Raw genomic sequence first — 20,183 nt, forward strand, 5'->3', positions numbered from 1 at the left:
CATTATTTTAGTGTTGGAAGAGGAAGATATTGAAGAGAAGATCTGTACAGTAATACATGGAGAAAAAAGAAGGGTGGATACCAATTGAAAATATGTTGAAAGTTTGAATAAAGTAATTCTTTGTTATATGGGAAAATTTTTTCCTATTTGAAAGGCAAAAATCGACTTAGTTTTACTTTCAGGGTAGTCTTGAATTTTGAAATGGAAGGTAAATGATTGTTTTTGGGGGAACAGATCAAATTGCTTTTATATTGATTCCTAAAGAAGGAGGTTTCTTGAGTAGGTAACTTGCTGTGAACTCAAGAATTGTACAGATTAACGGAAATGTTTAATACAGACAGATGTCATCATTTTAATCCTAAAAAATCAGAGTTTGAGTGGAAAACTACAAATATAGGAAAATTATTAGAACCCCAAAGTACTACTTTACAGTGAATTGGGTTGAAAATTCAAGAAGTTTTTGTGCAGGTTTTCTGTAAGGAAATATGAATGTTATCTGTTGTCTTGGATCCAGTTGCCTTAGATCCCAGTAGGAATCATTCTTGTTAGGTTTCCTCCCTGTGTTATCAGGCCAAGGTTTTTTTTTGGGTTTTTTTTTTTTCTGTTTTAGTGGCATGGGGATGTTGAGACAACTTCAGGATCCAAGTAGCTGAGTAACTTTTACACATGTGTAAACTCTTGTTAATCAAAGTAGCTAGTCATGCTGGCTAAGAGTTTGAGAACTACATACCATGCATAGCACCTGACATGTTCAGAGCCTGTCTTATTAGTGATAATATTCTTCATTCTAATAAGGAGTTCTTTGAAGGCCATGAGAGCCCCTCCATTCATTCTTTTAAAAACAAAAATATTATTGTAGAATTTGCAAATAATACTCCTTAAAAGATTTTGTTGGTATTTGTATCTCTGTGAGTGTCAGTAGTATTGTTTGCTAATGTGGTGGAATTAGTCCCTGTATTTTCCTCTGGAAATGCCCAGTCCTTTATAAACAGTTCTCCGTAGCTCTAGTCTCTTTGTGTTGGGCTGTAAGAAGATATTAACTGATCTGGAGTTAGTGTCATGCCACTGGTGCTGGGTCACCTGATGGAGTTCCTGAGATAATTTTGTAATTTTCTTTAATCTTTTCAGGCCAGATTAAGATTAATTTGTTGTTTTTCTTTTCTGTTTGGTTCTTTCCTCCAAAGTCTCACAGCCCTTTTTGGTTAGGGTGGTTACTAGTTACAGTGAGCCAAGTATCTGCCAGACAAGTGGGTGCTTAGCACAGGTGAAGTGACAGATGATCCTTTTGATTCTTTTTGCTAATCAGCATAAAAACTGTTCTGCCAAGAATTTGCCCTTCCCTGTACATTATTTTTTGAGCTCTGTGAGTCCTGGATAGACGTTTGCTTACTCAGATATACATGCAGCTTCTTTTCTAACATACTCTGTTCAGGCAAAGGATTGTCTTGACATCAGAGTTGGGGCTTTGAGTGCAAGGCTGAGACAGGGAATTACTTCATGCAGTTGTTGTTAGTGAGTTGCTTAATTATTCAGAATGATGATTTACTCACCGTTGATGCCTGTAATAAATACTCCACATATAATTATCAAACATTAATACTTGGAGATTGGTAGTGATTTGTAGCAGTTGTATAATGAAACAGCTGTTGGGGTGAATGAGTAGCAGTACATTTTGACTGAAAGTTGTGTCAACTAATGAGTAAAAAGAGGGACTGTTCTGTGGGACTGAAATACTTTCTAGATGCTTTTTGTCCTATATTCTATGATGTATATGAGAGATGTATCTACGTATGACAACCTTTTTATAGATAAATTTGATTGTTTCTTGGCACTGTCAGTTGCTTTTTGTAAGTTAAAGAGAAATGACAGTCATATAATGTGTATTGACATTTTGTAATTTTGGGTTTTCATATAGGCCTGTCGTTATGAACCCATTTTATTCTTTTGTTTTGTTGCTGTTAAGTTTTACTCTCTGTGGTTCCTCATCTTGAAGGATTAATGTTCACCAGTCATGGATTCAGACACAGCAACAAATATTGAACACGTTATAAATGGATGTTAAAATAATTTGGAAGTACCTTATTGTAATTCAAATTCAAAATTGTTTTTTGTTTTACCAGCAAACACGTATCTCTTCATGGTACAAGCTCGTGGTATAATGTTAAGAGAAAATGTAAAAACAATAGGACACATGATCAGATTGTACACTAACAAAAACACCACACTGAATGGCACAGGTAAGAATATTTATTTAATTTCATTTTTATAAGAGTTTTATTAGGGAAAAAAATAAAAATGGCCAAACCTTAATGACTCGTCTTGGTACTGAAAGCCTAGACCCAAGTGCTACTTCTCTGTAACTGGTGTGAAGGCCAGACAGTTACTGTTTATCAGTTCACTTTAGTAGGAAATATTTGTCATAGCTGTAACAAAGTTTTCTTAATTTAATTATTGTTCCTTTAGTGTGGTAATAGTAATATTTTTTTTTAACATGTGGCTAGGAATTTGTTACTTACAAAGTTAATGCTCTCACCTGCATGATGGTGTGTTACAAATTCAGTGTATAACATAGGTTTTTCAAAAATCAATTCCTCTTTTTAAGATTATCCTGAAGGAAACAATTCTAGTGACTGTGTTGCTCAAACAACAATGTATCTTCCAGAAAACTTCACTTACTCTCCTTACCAGGCTTGTCCAGAGAAGCTGCCTTACATGAGTAAGTTTTAAGCTGACCTTAATGTTTATCTCGTAAATTGGATTGTACTTAAAAGGAAATGCAATTATTTTACTGCAAAGTGTAACTGTAAGGAGTTGAAATATATAGCAGAAAATAATGAATAAAATACATCTAAGAATGGACAATAATACTTAGCGGAATTTTGCCTGCAGTTATTGTTACTAATCACCTAATGTGTTTTAAATTTTATTTACAAATAATTTTACTTTCTATAAATTACATACTAAATATTTTTATTAATATGTAGGAATACTCTAACTTTATATAAAATACGCATTCGGAGTTGCATATTTTGATAAATAGTTAAAAATTTGCTTTTTGGAAATGGTATTCCTAATACAAAGATTCATGAGTCAGAAACTAGTTCTCAAATCTTCATCAGCTAGTCACAGTTACCTCAATATATAGGAAACTGAATAAGATGGTGAAGTGAGAATTAATGGAGGTAAAAAGGAGCTAAAGCCCTGTCATAATGAGTACTTATATAGCAATTGAAAAGTTGTGATTATCAGGAAATTTTAAAAATAACCTGTGAAATCCAGATGTTTAAGATCCCAAGCTATTGAATAGAACTTGATTAGGTAACCTAACTTAATTCATCTTTAAGCCTAGAATCTAAACGTCTAATTATTTTGTTTGAAAGTGTTTAGTTGCAGAGGAATCATGCAGAAATAAGAAACTGAGTACTTGAGTAGCATTGCTGTTTGGGTTTGCTGGGTTTTTATAAAACTTGTAATATCACAGCTGTCCTGAGTAGCAGTATACCAGTGTATGTAGAAGGTGTTATAAGCAGGTATTGCACAACTAAAGCAGTTACACAAACTGCTTTACACAAAACTGGAAGAGTTCCTTGATGATGAAGAAATTCTTCACTGTGGTGGTGAGAGACTGGAACAAGTTTCCCAGAGAAGCTGTGGATGCCCCATCCCTGGAAGTGTTCAAGGCCAGGCTGGACGGGGCTTTGAGCAGCCTGGCCTAGTGGAAGGTGTCCCTGCCTGTGGCAGGGGGGCTGGAACTGTATGATCTTTAAGGTCCCTTCCAACCCAAACCACTCTATGATTGTATGTAATTCAGTGTCCTTAAGCTGACTGAATAATGTGGCCGAAAGGCTGTCGGCATGACTTTTTTATTTTCTTTGTGTAGACAAAGTAGAGCTTTATTTGGGAATATTCTTAAAAATTCTTGTTAAGAATTGTAAATTTTCGTGTGAATTCCCCTTTCCCGCAGACTTGCCATTCTTCAGACTCAGACAAAATTCTGGGCAGTTTGCTCTCCTGGCTTGTAGAGAAACCTATCCTTAAAGATCAAGAAGTGTTAGGTAGGAGATCAGTTTTGAATATTAAAAAGAAAGAGGCAAATCACTGCTGGTGGTGACTGCTTTACCATTTGACCTTCACCACTGATTTTTGCTGTTAGAGATATTTCTTATATTTAACCTATATAAAATTGCAGTCCCTTGGCTAAAACAGAATTCCTTCTTAGAAACTGCTATTGAGTTTTCAGCTTTTTTTCTCTTAATGTTAGGAATTGTTGTTGTATTATCAGAGTTGTTGTAGGAAGCAAGGGATGATTAAGTATAAATGTTTTTTTTGTGCTTTACATTTGGAAGAAATCATAACTTGAGTCAGTAATCCACAGAATTTCTTCAGTTCTAGAAAATGTTTTGTAGAGAGACAATATTTTTGAGTGAAGAACCAATAGTGGCATAAGTATAGATCTCAAAACTAATCAGTTAAATTGGAAAGTCTCATTTGGTGTCAGAAGGTACCAATTAGAGAAGAATCAACAACTCTCTGTAAATAAGTGTAAATATATTACTAGAAGTGACACATCATTAGTATCTGGCAGTATCTGTTATGCTAGCATGTTTATTTTACTTGCTGTATTTAAAATCAAACAAGTAAACTACTGATTTGTAAGAGGGAAAATTTGAAAGTTTCTGGAGATACTTGTGATGCCTTCCAGAATTCTAACCTCTTGTTTTTTGAACTAACATCTGACTTAAGCTGTGTGCTGTCACTCAGCAATGAGCAAGTAATTAAATATTTGTTATAGCAGTTGAGCTCCATATCATACCAGTGTTGCCAGCCAAACTAAATGGCTGATCTTTTTTTCTTCAAAGAAAACTAGTGGATTTTATTAGGCTAATCTAGGTTCTATTATAACTTCTTTTTTAATCCCAACAGAGAAGTTTCTCCAGTGAAGAGTACAGTAACAGTGCTTGTTATCTGTCTTTTCAGCACCTCCAGATTCTAAACTTTGTCTCTTACATCATAAATATACAGACATAGAGCCAAGAGCATAAATCAGTTGCTGTTGCTTATAAACTTAATCATGTAGAAAACTGTCTTAAGCCAAGTTACAGTTAGCCACAGTGTGATTACTTCCTTATTTCAGTCTCTTCCCCTCCAGAAACAGGGTTCGACTTTAAAAATCATGTGGATGTTCATTTCTATAATATTGCACATGTAAACAAATAAAACTAAATTATTCCAATAGTAAATATTTTAGCTACTTTGGGAGACAGATAAAAAGTTTGAAAAATGCCTACTCTGGATAACCAGAGAAACAAGAATGATGATTATGCTCGTTGAAAAATGCATATAATAGTATCTGGCAGTTGAATTCTGCCAGGTTAGTTAGTTCAAAGCTGTATGGACTTCTGCTGCCAGTTCCACTTGTGTATTAGTTTGCTGTCCAGGAGTGGAGGGATGAGACAAGTTAGAAGGTACTTAATAGGTCAGCCTTCTTATAGAATGTTATCTTAAATCATTGATGCAGATTTGTTTGCAGTGACAAGTATTTAAAATTGCTAGAGTAGGAGTGCATTCTACTCTGCCATCTTTGCTATCAGCCTTATTGGCTATATGTAACTTTACTAGAATTTGTCTATAGGTTCCCTTATTACTGTTCTCTTTTTATGTTTTTTTTTTCCCCATCTCTTTGTACTTATTCTGTCCTGCTTAATTTGATAGAGAAATCATAATTTTAATAGGAAATATCTAACTGGATAACTGGATAAGTTACTATTTAGCAAAGAGAGGTATGCCTCACGGTTTGTTTTTCGTGTATACCTTTTTAATCATCATTTTATGTATTTAATTATAATCTAATAAAATAGATTTAGTTTCTGAAAATTATTTAATGCAGTGAAATGTTGTAGGTGGTCCTGAGATAGCCAGGGAAGAAAGCTTCTTGACTGACATCTATTTTGACCTGCTTAATAGTCCAAGGTTATTACAGAAGTCAACTACTCTTCTTTACATCAACTTTCCAGATTTGTATCGTGAAAGGAGTATGGTATAATCATGTCTTGTCCCAAGTACATGTGTTCTTACAATAGGACTAACCAGGGTATTTTGTGTGTGACTCAGTCTTTCAGGTTATAACCCACTGGTTGAGCACTGCTGTGCTAATTCATAAGCAAGACACCTCTAGTTCAAGACAGTAGTAGTACAAACGTGTCTTTGATTAGCATAATTTTAACACTGACTTGAGAGGTAGACGGAAAGCAGATCAGTTTTTTCAGTTATATGAAATAAACCCCTCATGTTAAGAATTTTTAAGCAGTCACTTCATGGTTTTCTTAAGAACTGGCTCTTAATGAGCTATAAGAAATACCCAGATCTTCCAGTGTGATTATCTCAGTACACTGTGAATGAATGTACCTAAACCATTTAAAATAGATATTAGAAAAATCTATTCTGTATTAAACACACACAAAAAAAGTCATCAGTGGAGGAAGTTCTACTGTCCCCACAAGTAATATATTGTATTAGTCCTTCAAATGAATAGTTAAGCTTTTCCTAATACTCAACCTGCTTTCAGCCCACTGCAAGTTAGTTGGATTTCTGCTTGCCTGCCTTGATGCTTGGAAGAAAGTTGGTTACCATCTATGTACCAAATTATTATGTCTTCAAAAGACTTACTTTTTCGTCAGTCTCTTCCTTTGTAGCTGAACCAGTACTTTCAGCCTTTCTAGACTACATAGATTCTAAAGCTCTTGTTCTTGATTTTTGTACTGTAATTTGAAATCATTTTGAAGCATCATAACCAGCTAAAACCCTGGTTACAAACCAAACTAGTAATTACCTTCTCTGTCTTTCATATAACAGCCATTAATGTACTCAAGAAAGAAATTTGTGATTTCTATGCAATTACATTTCACTTTATTGTCCCATATTAATAAGAGATCCATTATAAACCATCAAAATATCTTTCTGTATACTGCAGTATAGCGTGGTATTTCCTGTTTAGTGCATGTATGCTTCATTTCTCCTTCAGTAACAATCCATACTTTTTTAAATTAATTTCACTCTGTTGATTTCAGTATGTATCTGATTTGTTGACATTACTGTGTTTTCTGATTCCGTTCTTCAAAATTCTTTCTGCTTCCTCAGCTTTCTTTTTTTGTGGATTGTATAAATGTTTTGTGCAGCATGCTAGCCAGTAATGGAAGTAGTGAATACTAAGGCCAGACATTTACTGAGATGCCTTCTGCCTCCCACCAGTGACAGGAGAATACTGCTGATTTCTGTTTATCCATCTCTTGTGTACTTTTGATAGTACCAGTATGTCATGGTTTACTGTAGCAACTTTTTAAACAGTCTGGATGGATTTTCATCATGTCCCATCAAGTTAGAAGTACCTGCCTTATATGAATGCTGTTTCACCATTCCTTTTTTTTTTTCCCTTGGTTTCTGTGGGTTGGGTTTTTTTTTGTTGTTGTTTTTTTTTGTTGTGGGTTTTTTTTCTAAACTCTCTAAAAGTCTGATCAAAACTAAACTTTTCTCTGGAGTCTAAGGCAGCGCAGTCCTTTGCACCATGTGTTGCTTGCTTTCTTTTCATACTAATTGACCTTTATTTATTTTCCTATTAGATTCTATAAATAAACAAAGTCTCTTGTTGCTTCTCTGTCTCTTGATAGTTGAAATTGATTTAATGGTTTATTTTTTTTAAATTTAATTTGTACATGTTTATACTCTATATACTGGTCCTTTGTTGATTGCTTTTGTTTCTGCTTTTTGTAAGATTTCATTTTCAGGTTATTGAAGAGTTTCAGATACAACCATAATGATAATCTAAGTTTTGTTGCTGGTTTTTTTTCTGTTTGTTTTTTTTTTTTAATTGAAAGCTCTGTATAATTCCTTTTTCTTTTAAAATAATCAAAGTTGGTTTGTTTAAATCTGTTAAAAAATCTCTTTATTGTGCTGGTTTTGATCCTTTTTTTCCTATAATTTTCCTTTTTTTTAAAGTTACCTTCTACGTTTACAAGTAGTTTGACATTTAATCATCTCCAAAACTAAAATAGCTCTTGCAGTATCTTCTGCCTTCTGAAAGCAATACTTATTCCTAGTATGCTCCAAAAGTTTCAGTCTTTCCAAAAGATGTAGATAGCTAATCAGTACAATGTTACATCGTGAGGCAATCATTTGGACGCAAATCGGGTCTTGTGGGTACGGACACAGGGGAGAAAATGGGAGTGATTTCTTTCATCGACTTTAAAATTCCAACCCTTACCAAAAGACTTAACCTTTTAGACAATAATAAGTAGCATATTTTATGTTGTCTATCAGATAGTTATTGCAAGAGTTTTATTTGATGATCTAGCATTGTAATTGCTGAAGAACAACTTGAGCTTATGTTTATTAAGTATTACACTACTCTTCTCCCTAGATTTTCATGATTCCTTCTATTTCTGCTTTTGAGGGTATTTACTGTGAAACATTATTTCCAATTTTGAAATTATATACATGCATAAGCTAATGGCTGACAACTTTTAGCTATCAACTAAGTGTAAATATTTTCTCATAGTAAGTACTAACATGATTTTTTTGGTAACATATTGTGGTATTTATTCAATATCTTACTGAATTCCACTCTCATCAGTGGTCATTTACGAATGCTTTTCCCGTTGGAGTAATTAGTTCTATCAGTGGTAATTCTCAAATCTAACCACTTACTATAAATTGGTTTGATGTGGACAGTGGTGAATTAGTGGATGAAGGCTGTATGTGAAATGTGCATTATTACCTAGAATTTAAATGGAGGAAGTTTGTTGCATGTAGTGATGCATTATTTTTTTTTTTTTTGTGGAGGTGCAGGTAGGAAGAAACTCAGAATTTAAGTATCAGTTCAGTAGTGCAGATGATGTGGAATTGTTAAAAACGTACTTGAAACTAATTTTTGTTATGTGGCTAATTTTCTGGAATAGTTACAGAATTCAAATGACTTGGCTTGTTTTGTGTCCTCTGAAGTTATTATTTTGCTTATAGGATTTATTGAAGGATGTTTATATTGGGAAATACTGAAATTTGGTCTGTAAAAACTGAATATTAAGAGTGCAGTATAAGTTGTTTATTTTTTATCTGTAGGTAGTGTAACTACAATTTTCTGATGCTGTTTGTCTATGCTATACCTTGTAACATTAGATCTGATGTCCTAATTGAAATTAGTAACTAATTTTTTTTCCTCTCTGTAGGAGGCCTTATTGATGTCAATATGAGTGAAATTAGTTTTGATGAGATTCAGCAACTGTTTTCAAAAGATTTAGACATTAAACCAGGAGGACACTGGAAACCAAAAGACTGTAAGCCACGATGGAAGGTGAGATGCTACTTTTCTGTTGGGTTTTTTTTCCTGTTGGTGTGTAAGAATAGTTTACCATTGCAAGCACTCAGTCTTTTACTGCTATATATTTTATGTAATATGTAGTATGTTGTAAGATATGTATCTGTGCTCAAGAAGAGACTAAAGCTTGAAAAAAACTTGAAATGGATTGTTAAGAGAACTTACAGAGGTTCATTAACTGTTGTTACTAAACATCTTTATCATGTGGATGCCAACTTGTCCTATGTGTGTGTTGCTTGAAGTATAATTAGAAGCAAGTGAACAAAAAAGGAAAATATTACTTATATTTTACTCAGATTTTTTTTTTCTTTTTTTAATTGTTTGAGCAAAATTCTAATTCTTTCTTAGCTGGAACAAAAGTGTAAAACACAGAGCCAATTTAAATGTAAAAGTTGAAAAACCTGTGAAAGCCATGGGAAACTTGATCTGTATTGAAACATTAGAATTTAAAAATGCTAATATAGTAGCTTAAAATCTATTTGATTTTTTTGAAGGTGGCGATCCTTATTCCTTTTCGGAATCGCCATGAGCATCTTCCAATTTTTTTCCGTCATCTGATACCTATGTTGCAGAAGCAGCGGCTGGAATTTGCCTTCTATGTTGTTGAACAGGTAACAGCATTTACTTGAAAGGTGACTCTTTAAGATTCCTTACTAAAAAGAGATTTGATATTCTTACCAAGATTTGAATGAATTCAGAATTTAAAAATTTACTCCACTGTTCTAATACTTAAAATGAAAAAGGAAAGTTCAGCTCCATTCTCCAGTTTAGTGGCCGGATACATGGTTGCTTTGCTTCGAATACAGGCTGGTATTTCATATGTGATATCACAGTCTCTTTGAATCTGTTGTCTTTTTAAGTCTTCAAGGATAAAAACATGGGGCTACGTTTGGCTGGTAACCAGGCACCAGTGCTGTTCCTTAGGGCTCAATTCTAGGGCCAGTTCTGTTCAGTACATTTATCAAAAATCTGGATGCAGGAGTTGAGTGCATTGTTAGCAAATTTGCTGATGATACCAAACTGGGAGGTGCTATTAACTCTCACGAGGGACAGGATGCCTTCAAGAAGCATTTAGATAGAGGAGCATTGTGCTTTGATTAATGGGATGAAATTTAACAAGTCGAAATGCTGGATTCTGCACCTAGGAGAGTAAAGCCAGGCACAAGTACAAACTGGGAGAGGAGTGGCTGTAGAGGGGCCCTGTAGAAAGGCATCTGGGGGTGTTGGTTGGCAGCAAGCTCAGTGTGAGTCAGCAGAGTGCCCTGGCAGCCAAGAAGGCAAACCGCATCCTGGGGGGCATCAAACACAGCACAACCAGCTGGTCAAAAGAGGTGATTATCCTGCTGCGTTCAGTGTTGGTGTGGCCTCGCCTCGAGTACGGTGTGCAGTTCTGGGCCCACAACTCAAGAAAGGTGTATCCAGAGGAGGAGGGCAACAAAGCTGGTGAAAGGGCTGGAAGGCACGTCCTGTGGGGAGTGGTTGAGGACTCTGGGTTTGTTTAGTGTGGAGAAAAGGATGTTGAGGGGTGACCTCATTGCTCTCTACAGCTTCCTGAGGAGAGGACGTGGGGAGGGAGGTGCTGAGCTCTTCTCCCTGGTACCCAGGGATAAGATGTGTGGGAATGGTCTAAAGCTGCATCAGGGAAGGTTTAGACTGGACGTTAGGAAGTATTTCTTTACCAAGCAGGTGGTCAAACATTGGAACAGGCTTCCTAGAGCGGTGGTTGATGCCCCACTGTTTAAGAAGCATTTGGCCAAGGCCCTTAATAATACTACTTTTGGTCTGGCCCTGAATTGGTGAGGCAGCTGGACTAGATGGTCATTGTTGGTTCCTTCCAACTGAAATAGTCTATTCTATTCTAGTTGATTGTTTTAACAAGAAACAGAACAGAATGTTTCTTTCTTAGTTTATGTCAGTATTTTTTTAACTCATAATGTCAAGCTGTATTAATCCAAACCACCCATATCTCTATACTTCAGTGTTGCTAGTGCCGTTAAGTTTTGTGTAAGAGGGGAGAACATTTGGACTTCCTAAATCACAAAATACGGTTGATGTAGTTGATACTAACCAGAGCTACTGCTCTGCTTAGCCAGTGGAATAACAGTCATCTTTGTCAATGACTTTTTTTTTTTGTTGTGGAGGATGTGTTTCTCATAGTATTGAAATTTTCTCTTTTTCTTCTTGATCCTTACAATGTCTTCTTTGTTTTTTGTTTGAAGACAGGTACACAACCTTTTAATCGAGCAATGCTCTTTAATGTTGGCTTCAAAGAGGCTATGAAAGATGCCGTCTGGGACTGCATAATATTTCATGATGTGGATCACTTACCTGAAAATGACCGAAATTATTATGGATGTGGAGAAATGCCACGCCATTTTGCAGCAAAGCTGGACAAATATATGTACATGTAAGTAATTAGCTTTATTCACATTGTTTCTTAAAGACCCAGAAACATTCTTTAAACTGTGTATGAATTTTTGTGACAGTATATGAAGTAGGTGAAACCAATAAAACAGCCTCCTACCATGTCTTTTACATAAATGAATATCTAGTTATTAAAAGGAATATTTAAGTTTAGTGTCTACATTTGATATATTGCTAGTGTGAAGATTTTGTTTATAATTTTCAGTGTTGAACTTGTTGCAGTGAGGTTGATCTTAAAAAAAAAAAAAGTTACGTGTGTCAAGGGGGAAAAACAACTTGCTTGTTAGAAATATTCTTTTGCTACATAAGACTTTGCAGTGGCTGTTAACAAGGTTAAGCAGATAATCTGCACCAAATTACCACAAGAAAATTTTTTCTTTATTTCTGCTTTGTACTGATTTTTAAACAGAAGATTTTTCTTACTGCTAGACCATTTCGTGTCTTGTATTCAGTCACTATTGATATTTGATGGATGTAGTGAGTCCTGCAGTTTTGTCTTTTCCTTCTGCCATTTTACATTAATGATGTTTCACTTGCTTTTTAACACTCTGCTGTCTCATGACACTCTTCCAATGACTTCATGTAAACCTGTAGCTTATTGCATCCTACGTGTGTGTATTTGCCATCCTGAAACCTTATTTGTGAAGTTGATCAACTTGACAGCCTGGTCAGTGTAACAGATCAAAAGCAATGCGTTGAAAACATGACTCTGTGTGGTCTTCAGGTTGTCAGCCAATTAGCAGTCAAACCTTTAAAGATTTTATATGTGTTTAAAAATATATAAATAAACACACCTGATTATATAAGAGGTTTCATCTGTTTATATATGTATTTATAAAATACTTTGTGTATTTATATGTACACCTAAAAATTTATAAAATGTCTAAATACAGATAAATATTTACATAATATGTATTTACAAAATAGATGTATATATAAGTACACATTTATAAAATATAATATTAAATATATATTTTTGTATATATACAAAAAAGTGCACATGTACCACACTTACATGCGTATGAATAAACACCTCAAACAGTTCCATGAACTGTCATACCCCAGTTGTTTTTAATTTTGGTTGGTGGGTTCATTTTTGGGTTGTTGGTGAGTTTTGGTTGGTTGGTTGGGGGGACAGGGGCAGGGGTTGGAGTTCTTTTGGGTTTTTAGAACACCTGTTATTTCAGTTAAGTGTTGAAAGGGATATATGGTAACAACGTTCCCCAAAAGCTGTTAAGGTTTGGTTGAATCCTGTGTTTCCACAGAGATCAGAAATTACATGACTGTGTATTTCTTTTTCTTTCCCCTTGCATTCTGGAGTTATTTGTCCTTCAGTGTGGCAATTGTGTCCTAAGCAATGGTAAATCTTTTTGTAGATAGTCCTAACTCCTTGAAGGTCCCAGATTTGGAAGCATCTCCTGAGAAATATATTCGGTTACTTTTATTTGATGAAATTGTGTGCTGTTTCTGAAATAGGAACACACTTCACTCCAGCAGCTTCTGGCTTAAGGGTACAAGTCAATATTGATGGAAATAAATGTAGATACTTAAATATTTTTTTTTATTATTATTTTTAGATTGACAGAGTGTTTGGAGAACTGGAAATCACATTGCCTGGGCCTTAGTATGTTATGTGATATAGCTATAGTGGCTGTTCTTGTTGGCCAACTGCTTAGTACTTAATAATAAGTGTTAGTAATTACTGTATGCTTACTGACAAAAAAGTCTATAGATCCTTCTGATTCAAAAGTGTAACTTCTAAAAACTGGAAAACTGTTTCTTAAATAAGCGTGTGTTTCACTGTGGTTTAATATGTACTGTTAAACTGCTCCTCTCAACAGTTCTGTAGAATATAGTTATGAATTAAAATTACTGAATTGATGCATTACTGATTTGCAATATTTCAGTTGTTTAAAGAGCTGTTCTTTCAGCTGAACAGGGTCAAAATACAATCGTTTGAGGGCTTCACTTAACACAACAGCTATGGGTCTAAATCAGCCATCTGAAATACGTGATAGACTTCTGTTTCATGCGGTGACACTAATGTGAGCTACAGTTTAAGAGTACCTTTTATGCAAATCAGACTACTGCAAACATTTTATTGAACTTCTACATATGTTACTTAATGCCAGTGATCTGTGAACCAGTCTCCCTTAGTGAATACATACAGCATCTGTTTGTGTCCTTAGTTTGGGGTTCTTGTTTTCTGGAAAGGTGTTGTTCAAAGGGAGGGCTACCTATCGTAAGTTCAGCTAATAATGCAGAATTTGTCTTTTGTTTTCAGTCTCCCATACAATGAGTTCTTCGGTGGTGTAAGTGGCCTGACAGTGGAACAATTCAAGAAGATCAATGGATTTCCAAATGCATTTTGGGGATGGGGTGGAGAAGATGATGATCTTTGGAACAGGTGCATGTTCAGTGCCTGTGTCTTTCTCCTTGATCTGTGGTGTATACCCTTTGAGAACAATCAGGTGTTTTTTCTGTCAGTTGTTAATTTGTTTTAAATGAACAAATCCTAAAATTTCTGAAGAGATCACTTTAGAAATATCAGAACATATCATTTGAAGGGATAAGCATTACGATTGTTTTTCTTGGCCTGGGGACAGTTAACAGGCTCTTAAGAGAGAGGTCTTGTAACAAATAATGGATATAACAACAGATAACAGTATTAAGCGTATTTAGTCTCATTCCTTCTAGTCTTCTATGTGTTGCTTTTTGATTTTAAGTTACATCTCTCTTGCTGCTAGCATAATGGAATACCATCCCACAGACATGTAGAGTAAGAATGAGTTTAAGTACCTTTGCTGTCTAGGAGCAGTGTTTGAGAGAGGGGTTAGGTTGTGACTATATTGACAGTCACAAATTGGACAGTGGACAACAATGCTCGCTATTACTAACTGCTCATAGTAAACGAGTGTAAAATGTTCCAGTTAAACTGTTGAAACAGTGTCTGCATGAATTTATATATGAAGAGACGTATTTTAAAGGAAGAGCTTGTATGCTTTTATTCTTTTTCCTTAGGATTTTCATATTTTTATGCTGTTATGCTTTAAGAACAAAGCAGGAAATACTAATTATGAAACTATTATTTCACATTTCATTGGTTTTGCCAGATCGTTTAGTTGTAGGGTTAGGAGTGTGGGACTTTTTAGGGGGAGAATGTCAGTGAATGGGAATACTTAACTTTGAAAGATTTGATGCATATTTTTAACTTTTGCTGTAACTTGTAAAAACATCTTTTTAATACTTTTCATACAAATATTTATGTATTATACTGCAGGGTTCACTATGCTGGATACAATGTAACGAGACCAGAGGGAGATTTAGGGAAGTACAAATCCATTCCTCATCATCACAGAGGTGAAGTCCAGTTTTTAGGACGGTAAGAAAAACAAAGAACTGTTCAAATATTAGACTTAAAGATGTAGAATTTTTTCTTACACACATACAAATCTTCTGCACACAAATAAGAAGTCAGTGCTTATCAGTGTTATTCCCTCTTTAGTGCTAAACTTTGTATTTTCTTAAACACATTATGCTTGCTGTTCAGATACTGTTTATTTAACCGTGAGAGAGACCAAGTTGGTGTGTCAGAAGATATTATTGTCATAATCTTTGATGCAGAATGTTGTTCCTTAATAGTTTGCGCATTAGTACTGGCAGGGCTCCATTAGCTAGTTAATTTGGATATTCTGCAAAAGGAAGTAGTACAGCTGGGGAAGATGACTCCTGCATGAAAACAGACTCTAAAACTCCTCAAGGATTGCTTTCTTCCATCATATTTTATTATTTTCTGAGATACAGGTCTTCTAATTTCCTGCTTACATTGACATGAACTTCTTTTGGGGTTCCTTTCTGTTGCTGCAAAGATGCAGAATACTTTAACTGGCCAGTAGGTTCTGGCTGCCCTAGATTGGAATAGCAACCAGAAAGCAGCTGATGAGCTAGACCTAAAAATTAGAATGTGAAATGTAAAATAAAGGGTTTATGATATGTGTTTTCACATAATTGGAAATACTGCTCAATTCTGTTATCAATGGTGGTCTCTTTCTGGGAACATCTTTATATTTTGCTTTATTCACAATTTTTAAATACATATGTACAATAGACGTGAGTAAATACATCATATGAAACTAAAATGTATGCATCAGTAATCTGGAGGAGAGGAAGGAACTTTTTTCTAATCACCTCAAATTGAAATGTTTGCAAGTGCAGGAGTCTCAAGAATGAAATGAAAAACAATTCAGGCATTTAAATGTACAATGAACATTGAAGGTTCTTAAATCTTCTCTAAGCTCCATAGTTGAGTTTTATAGCAAAATTAAAATTATTTAGTCTTAATGTTAACTTGTATATGTGAACAGAAATCTAAGTGTATTAAAAACAGAAAGTGGCTTGCTTTTAAGGCTTAGTTAGGTAATTCGGTAATACCAGAGGGCTGAGAGGTTTCAGAATGTGAAGCATATTTCAAAATGAAATGACAGTGTCATGCCTAACATCAATTGAATTGCTTCTTGCAAATCTTTCTCATGTTTTCTTCTTCTAAATCCTTCTGCAGATATAAACTTCTGAGGTATTCCAGAGAACGTCAGTATATTGATGGGTTGAACAATTTAATATATACTCCTAAAATACTTGTCAGTAGATTGTATAAAAATATAACTGTTAATCTCATACCAGAACTTGCTCCTGTTAGAGACTATTGATGGAAGTGGAATGACAAGCTACCCTACCAGAATGAACTTTTAACACTGGAAGCTACTAATAGACACTGTAAAACAAAACAAAACCAACAAACAGCAGCTTACAAATAGAGATTTTTGACCATTTGATGATGCATATTTGGGATGAGAAGTGATTGTCTGTACCATGCATTTTGTTTTGAAAGAAAAGCCAGCAGCCACCACTCAGATGTTTACAGCATGAGACTACTGTTGAAGCCTTCATTCTTCATATTCTCTATCTTAACCACTCAACTAGATAAAACTGCAGAAAACAGACTTGTAGCTTCTCTGGAAGTAGGGACAGAGGCCTCTTCTTCCAGGAATTTTTTTATACTGAACTGCACCCCCCCCCCCTATTTAAATGAATGCTTTTGTTTCTTTTTAAAATGTGTTTTGTAAATATGTGATGTAAATTAATGTGTGTACATTGCTTTTAAATTGCTCAATATTTTATGCTTCAGTATGTATTTGAGTGTGTTCTTGTTTGAATTCTATAGGAATGTTTTTATTAGCATGAAAGAACAAGTGTAAAATGTAAGTATGCTTAAAAAAAAGGTTATACCTTATGTGAAATGAAGGAAATATTAATTGTTGGCCAGCTATGACTGTAAACTGTTATACTAGTTTTGAGCTCTAGGCCTCCTGCATATCAGTATAGAAAAAAAAAAATCAATTTCATATATGAACTTGCTAGAAAGAAAGCTTTTAATTTTATTTATTGCCAGCAAAATTGTATGATACCCTGCCTGCCATCTAAAACCTATTTATATGCATATTGCATGTGTATTACGAAAAATCTTGCGATTGTTGCGTATTATGATCTACAGGAACTCTTTAACTGTTTCCAAGTGTGCCACTTGTGTCAATGTCAGGGATTTTAATGCCTAAAACAATGTGTCTGGGTGCATACAGTATTTTGGTATTGTTCTTTTTTAAAAAAAATCCTAGTAGACAGCACTTTTATTCCTCCAAAATCAGAAGAGCCAAAAATGTGTCTTCATTGGAAGAATATTAAAGTTAGATTTTTAAGAAAATAATAAAACTTAGTTCTAATAGTTCTAATGCTTGCAGTGTGGGGTTTTCAGAACCACGGTGTTGGTCAAACTGTTCCGCTGATGATGATGATGATGACATAAGCGGACCTGAAAGCAGGCCAATCCCAAGTGCTTTTTAAAATTCCACTCATAATATATTAATCAGTATAGCTACTTAAGGGCCTATTCTGGTAGAGTGCTGAGTGCTTCTATGATGCACTAAGTATCCTCAAGTCGATGACTTTCAATGAGATTGAGGTTGCACAGTCCCACTAAGGATTGGTCCTGTCTGTTTCTCTATTTTTGTGGTGTTATATGTATGAGTAATTAGCCTCTTTCCTTGGCTTATAATGAAAAACATATCTTATTTTCTGTTTGCTTGTAATGCTATGCTACCTAAAAGTATCCCACTGCTAAGCATTATTATCTTTTCCTAATATTTTTTTACATCCCTTGTTAATACTGAGGAAAAGGACTGGACCATTTATTTTCTATGTTAATGCAAAGATATTGACCAAGATCTACTAAACTTTTGTTTGTCACAGTTACTTAACTCTTTAGGAACCAAAGACTGACTTCTGCTCCCATGAAGAATGGAAAGCGGCATATAATAAGGATTGTTTATCCATAAAGTGTTCTGTAAGAGTGTTGACAAAGAATACTAACTTTAACTCATTACTGTGTGTTGTTTTCCTGAACTGCTGCCACAGATGGTGTGGTGCTTTGTATATTTGAGTTTGTTTGCCATGAACACCATTTATTTCTTTGACATCCCAGCAGCAAATTTTTCCCTTAGCCGTTCTTCAGGAAAGTTATGAGCTTAGTTGTAGGCATCCCAGATATTTAGTAGAAATGTAATGATTTAATTTAAGTAGTTGAGAACAATTGTAAGGGTTATTTTAAACTGCATTGGAATTACCTTAAAATTTACCAGTTAATCTAATATGCTTTGGGAATGATGTAATGCAATGAAAATAACAAAAAGCACGCATAAAGTGAACAAAACATCCTTCAAAAGCATGCTTAAGTGGTTTGATCACCTCCTGATATATTTTTCTATAACTGAGTGTATAGGATATTCTGAACCATATGGATGAAGGGGAAATAGTACATTGTATGAACAATTATATCTTCAAAATAAAATTAGTCTTATTTCATAATAGGCTAATACAATTCTTTAAGAACTGTTGAATAAGTCTTTAAGTCCCTGATGTAATTTTGAAGTGATTCCTGGTTTTCAGTACAAGTTCACCTACAATTTAACACCTATGATTATGAAACATCCTTTCGTACTGTAGGTCTATACTGTTTTCTGAAGCATGCTTTTGTGCCCATTTGTTAGGCATTTTGTGCAATTAATGTGCAATTTTAAAAAATTCTAATGCATATATATGTATAGATACATACATATATACACACTATATAACATATGCTGTGGCTGAACTAATATAATTTTACAGCTCTAAGTGATTAATCATGTATGGTCTTAGAAAAATGTGATTTAAACCAATATGTGAATGGATTATGTCATATAGCTGAGTTCTTAAAAAGTTTACATTTTGGTGCCCCAAAGTGATGGATGTTAAATCACAAATTGCTAACCAAAACTTTTCTCTAAATACCTTTTATCACTTTGTTGGGAAGTTTTAAAAATTGCCATCTTAAATTATATCAAAATAGTGTTTGTATACCACCTGCTTGAACTCAGTACTATTCTGTAGTAAATTTTAACATAGACAGTGCCTTCAAACAAAATAAATGCGATGCAGAGCTTAAGAGTTGTGCACATTCCTTTTGATATTTTCATGATTCTTGTAAAACGCAGAGAGAAACCAATCACATTGGCTTTTGCATTGCTGACAAGGTAAATTAAGGACAACTCTTCAAGGAGTGAGCATGGAGGGAGAAGGAAGAGAGAGAGGTAGTATTTTACAAGATTCTGAAGGTCTTGCAAATTAACAAGTAAAAACATTACAGAAATATTAACAGTGGAATCTGATTGATATGCTAAGATACTTTTAAGCCCATTTGCTGTATTTCAAATTTAAGGAGTAGAATATAAAATATAATAAAATCCATTTTGCAATAGACAGTATATTGAAAAGCAAGTGCAAACTGTACTTTTTTCTTGGATCTTGCCAATCTATTTTTCTATCATTATGTTTACTAATGACTGCATTGTAGTGGGTTACTAACAAGCCAGTTATTTAAAAACATTAAAAGGATCCATTGCGTATCAACAAGAGGAAGTGTACTTAAGATTATTTTATTTGTAGAGGTATGTAAGAGAGGCTTAATGAAAAATGCACTGAAACAAATGCTGGGAATTTCCTGTGTACTATCATAGTTTCGGTTTTTTGTTGTTCATGAAAATGTTTGTACTTTTTTATCATTGTCTTTTATGAAATATAATGTTCTAAAGATGGCGTTGGTTTGTTTATTCCAAGGTTCTGTGGAGAACATACCTTCTTGTATTTTGTTTATAGACAAAGTGCTCAGTTCTTTAGTGCTGGGTTCCTCAAAGTAACAACAAAAGGAGGGGATACCTGGCCAGTAAATATGTCAAGTTAGGCTGAGATGGGATCAGGCCTTGGACTAAAAAATTTGTTTTCCTTTTATTGGTATTCATATGCT

General features: G+C 34.5%; 1 protein-coding gene across 1 annotated transcript in view; it reads left to right on the forward strand.

Annotated features, from left to right (window-relative positions):
• B4GALT6 (beta-1,4-galactosyltransferase 6) overlaps window positions 1-19,975 on the forward strand; it is a 37,223-nt gene extending 17,248 nt beyond the window's left edge. The window contains exons 2-9 of the mRNA XM_056330899.1: window positions 2,121-2,237; window positions 2,603-2,716; window positions 9,219-9,343; window positions 9,862-9,978; window positions 11,587-11,774; window positions 14,076-14,198; window positions 15,072-15,173; window positions 16,350-19,975. Coding sequence (XP_056186874.1) covers window positions 2,121-2,237; window positions 2,603-2,716; window positions 9,219-9,343; window positions 9,862-9,978; window positions 11,587-11,774; window positions 14,076-14,198; window positions 15,072-15,173; window positions 16,350-16,497 — 1,034 coding nt within the window. The 3' untranslated portion in view covers window positions 16,498-19,975. The remainder of the gene's footprint in view (window positions 1-2,120; window positions 2,238-2,602; window positions 2,717-9,218; window positions 9,344-9,861; window positions 9,979-11,586; window positions 11,775-14,075; window positions 14,199-15,071; window positions 15,174-16,349) is intronic.
• Window positions 19,976-20,183: the final 208 nt, after the last annotated feature.

Source organism: Falco biarmicus, chromosome 3 (assembly GCF_023638135.1).
Source record: "Falco biarmicus isolate bFalBia1 chromosome 3, bFalBia1.pri, whole genome shotgun sequence".
In the NCBI taxonomy this organism is placed as follows: Eukaryota; Metazoa; Chordata; class Aves; order Falconiformes; family Falconidae; genus Falco; species Falco biarmicus.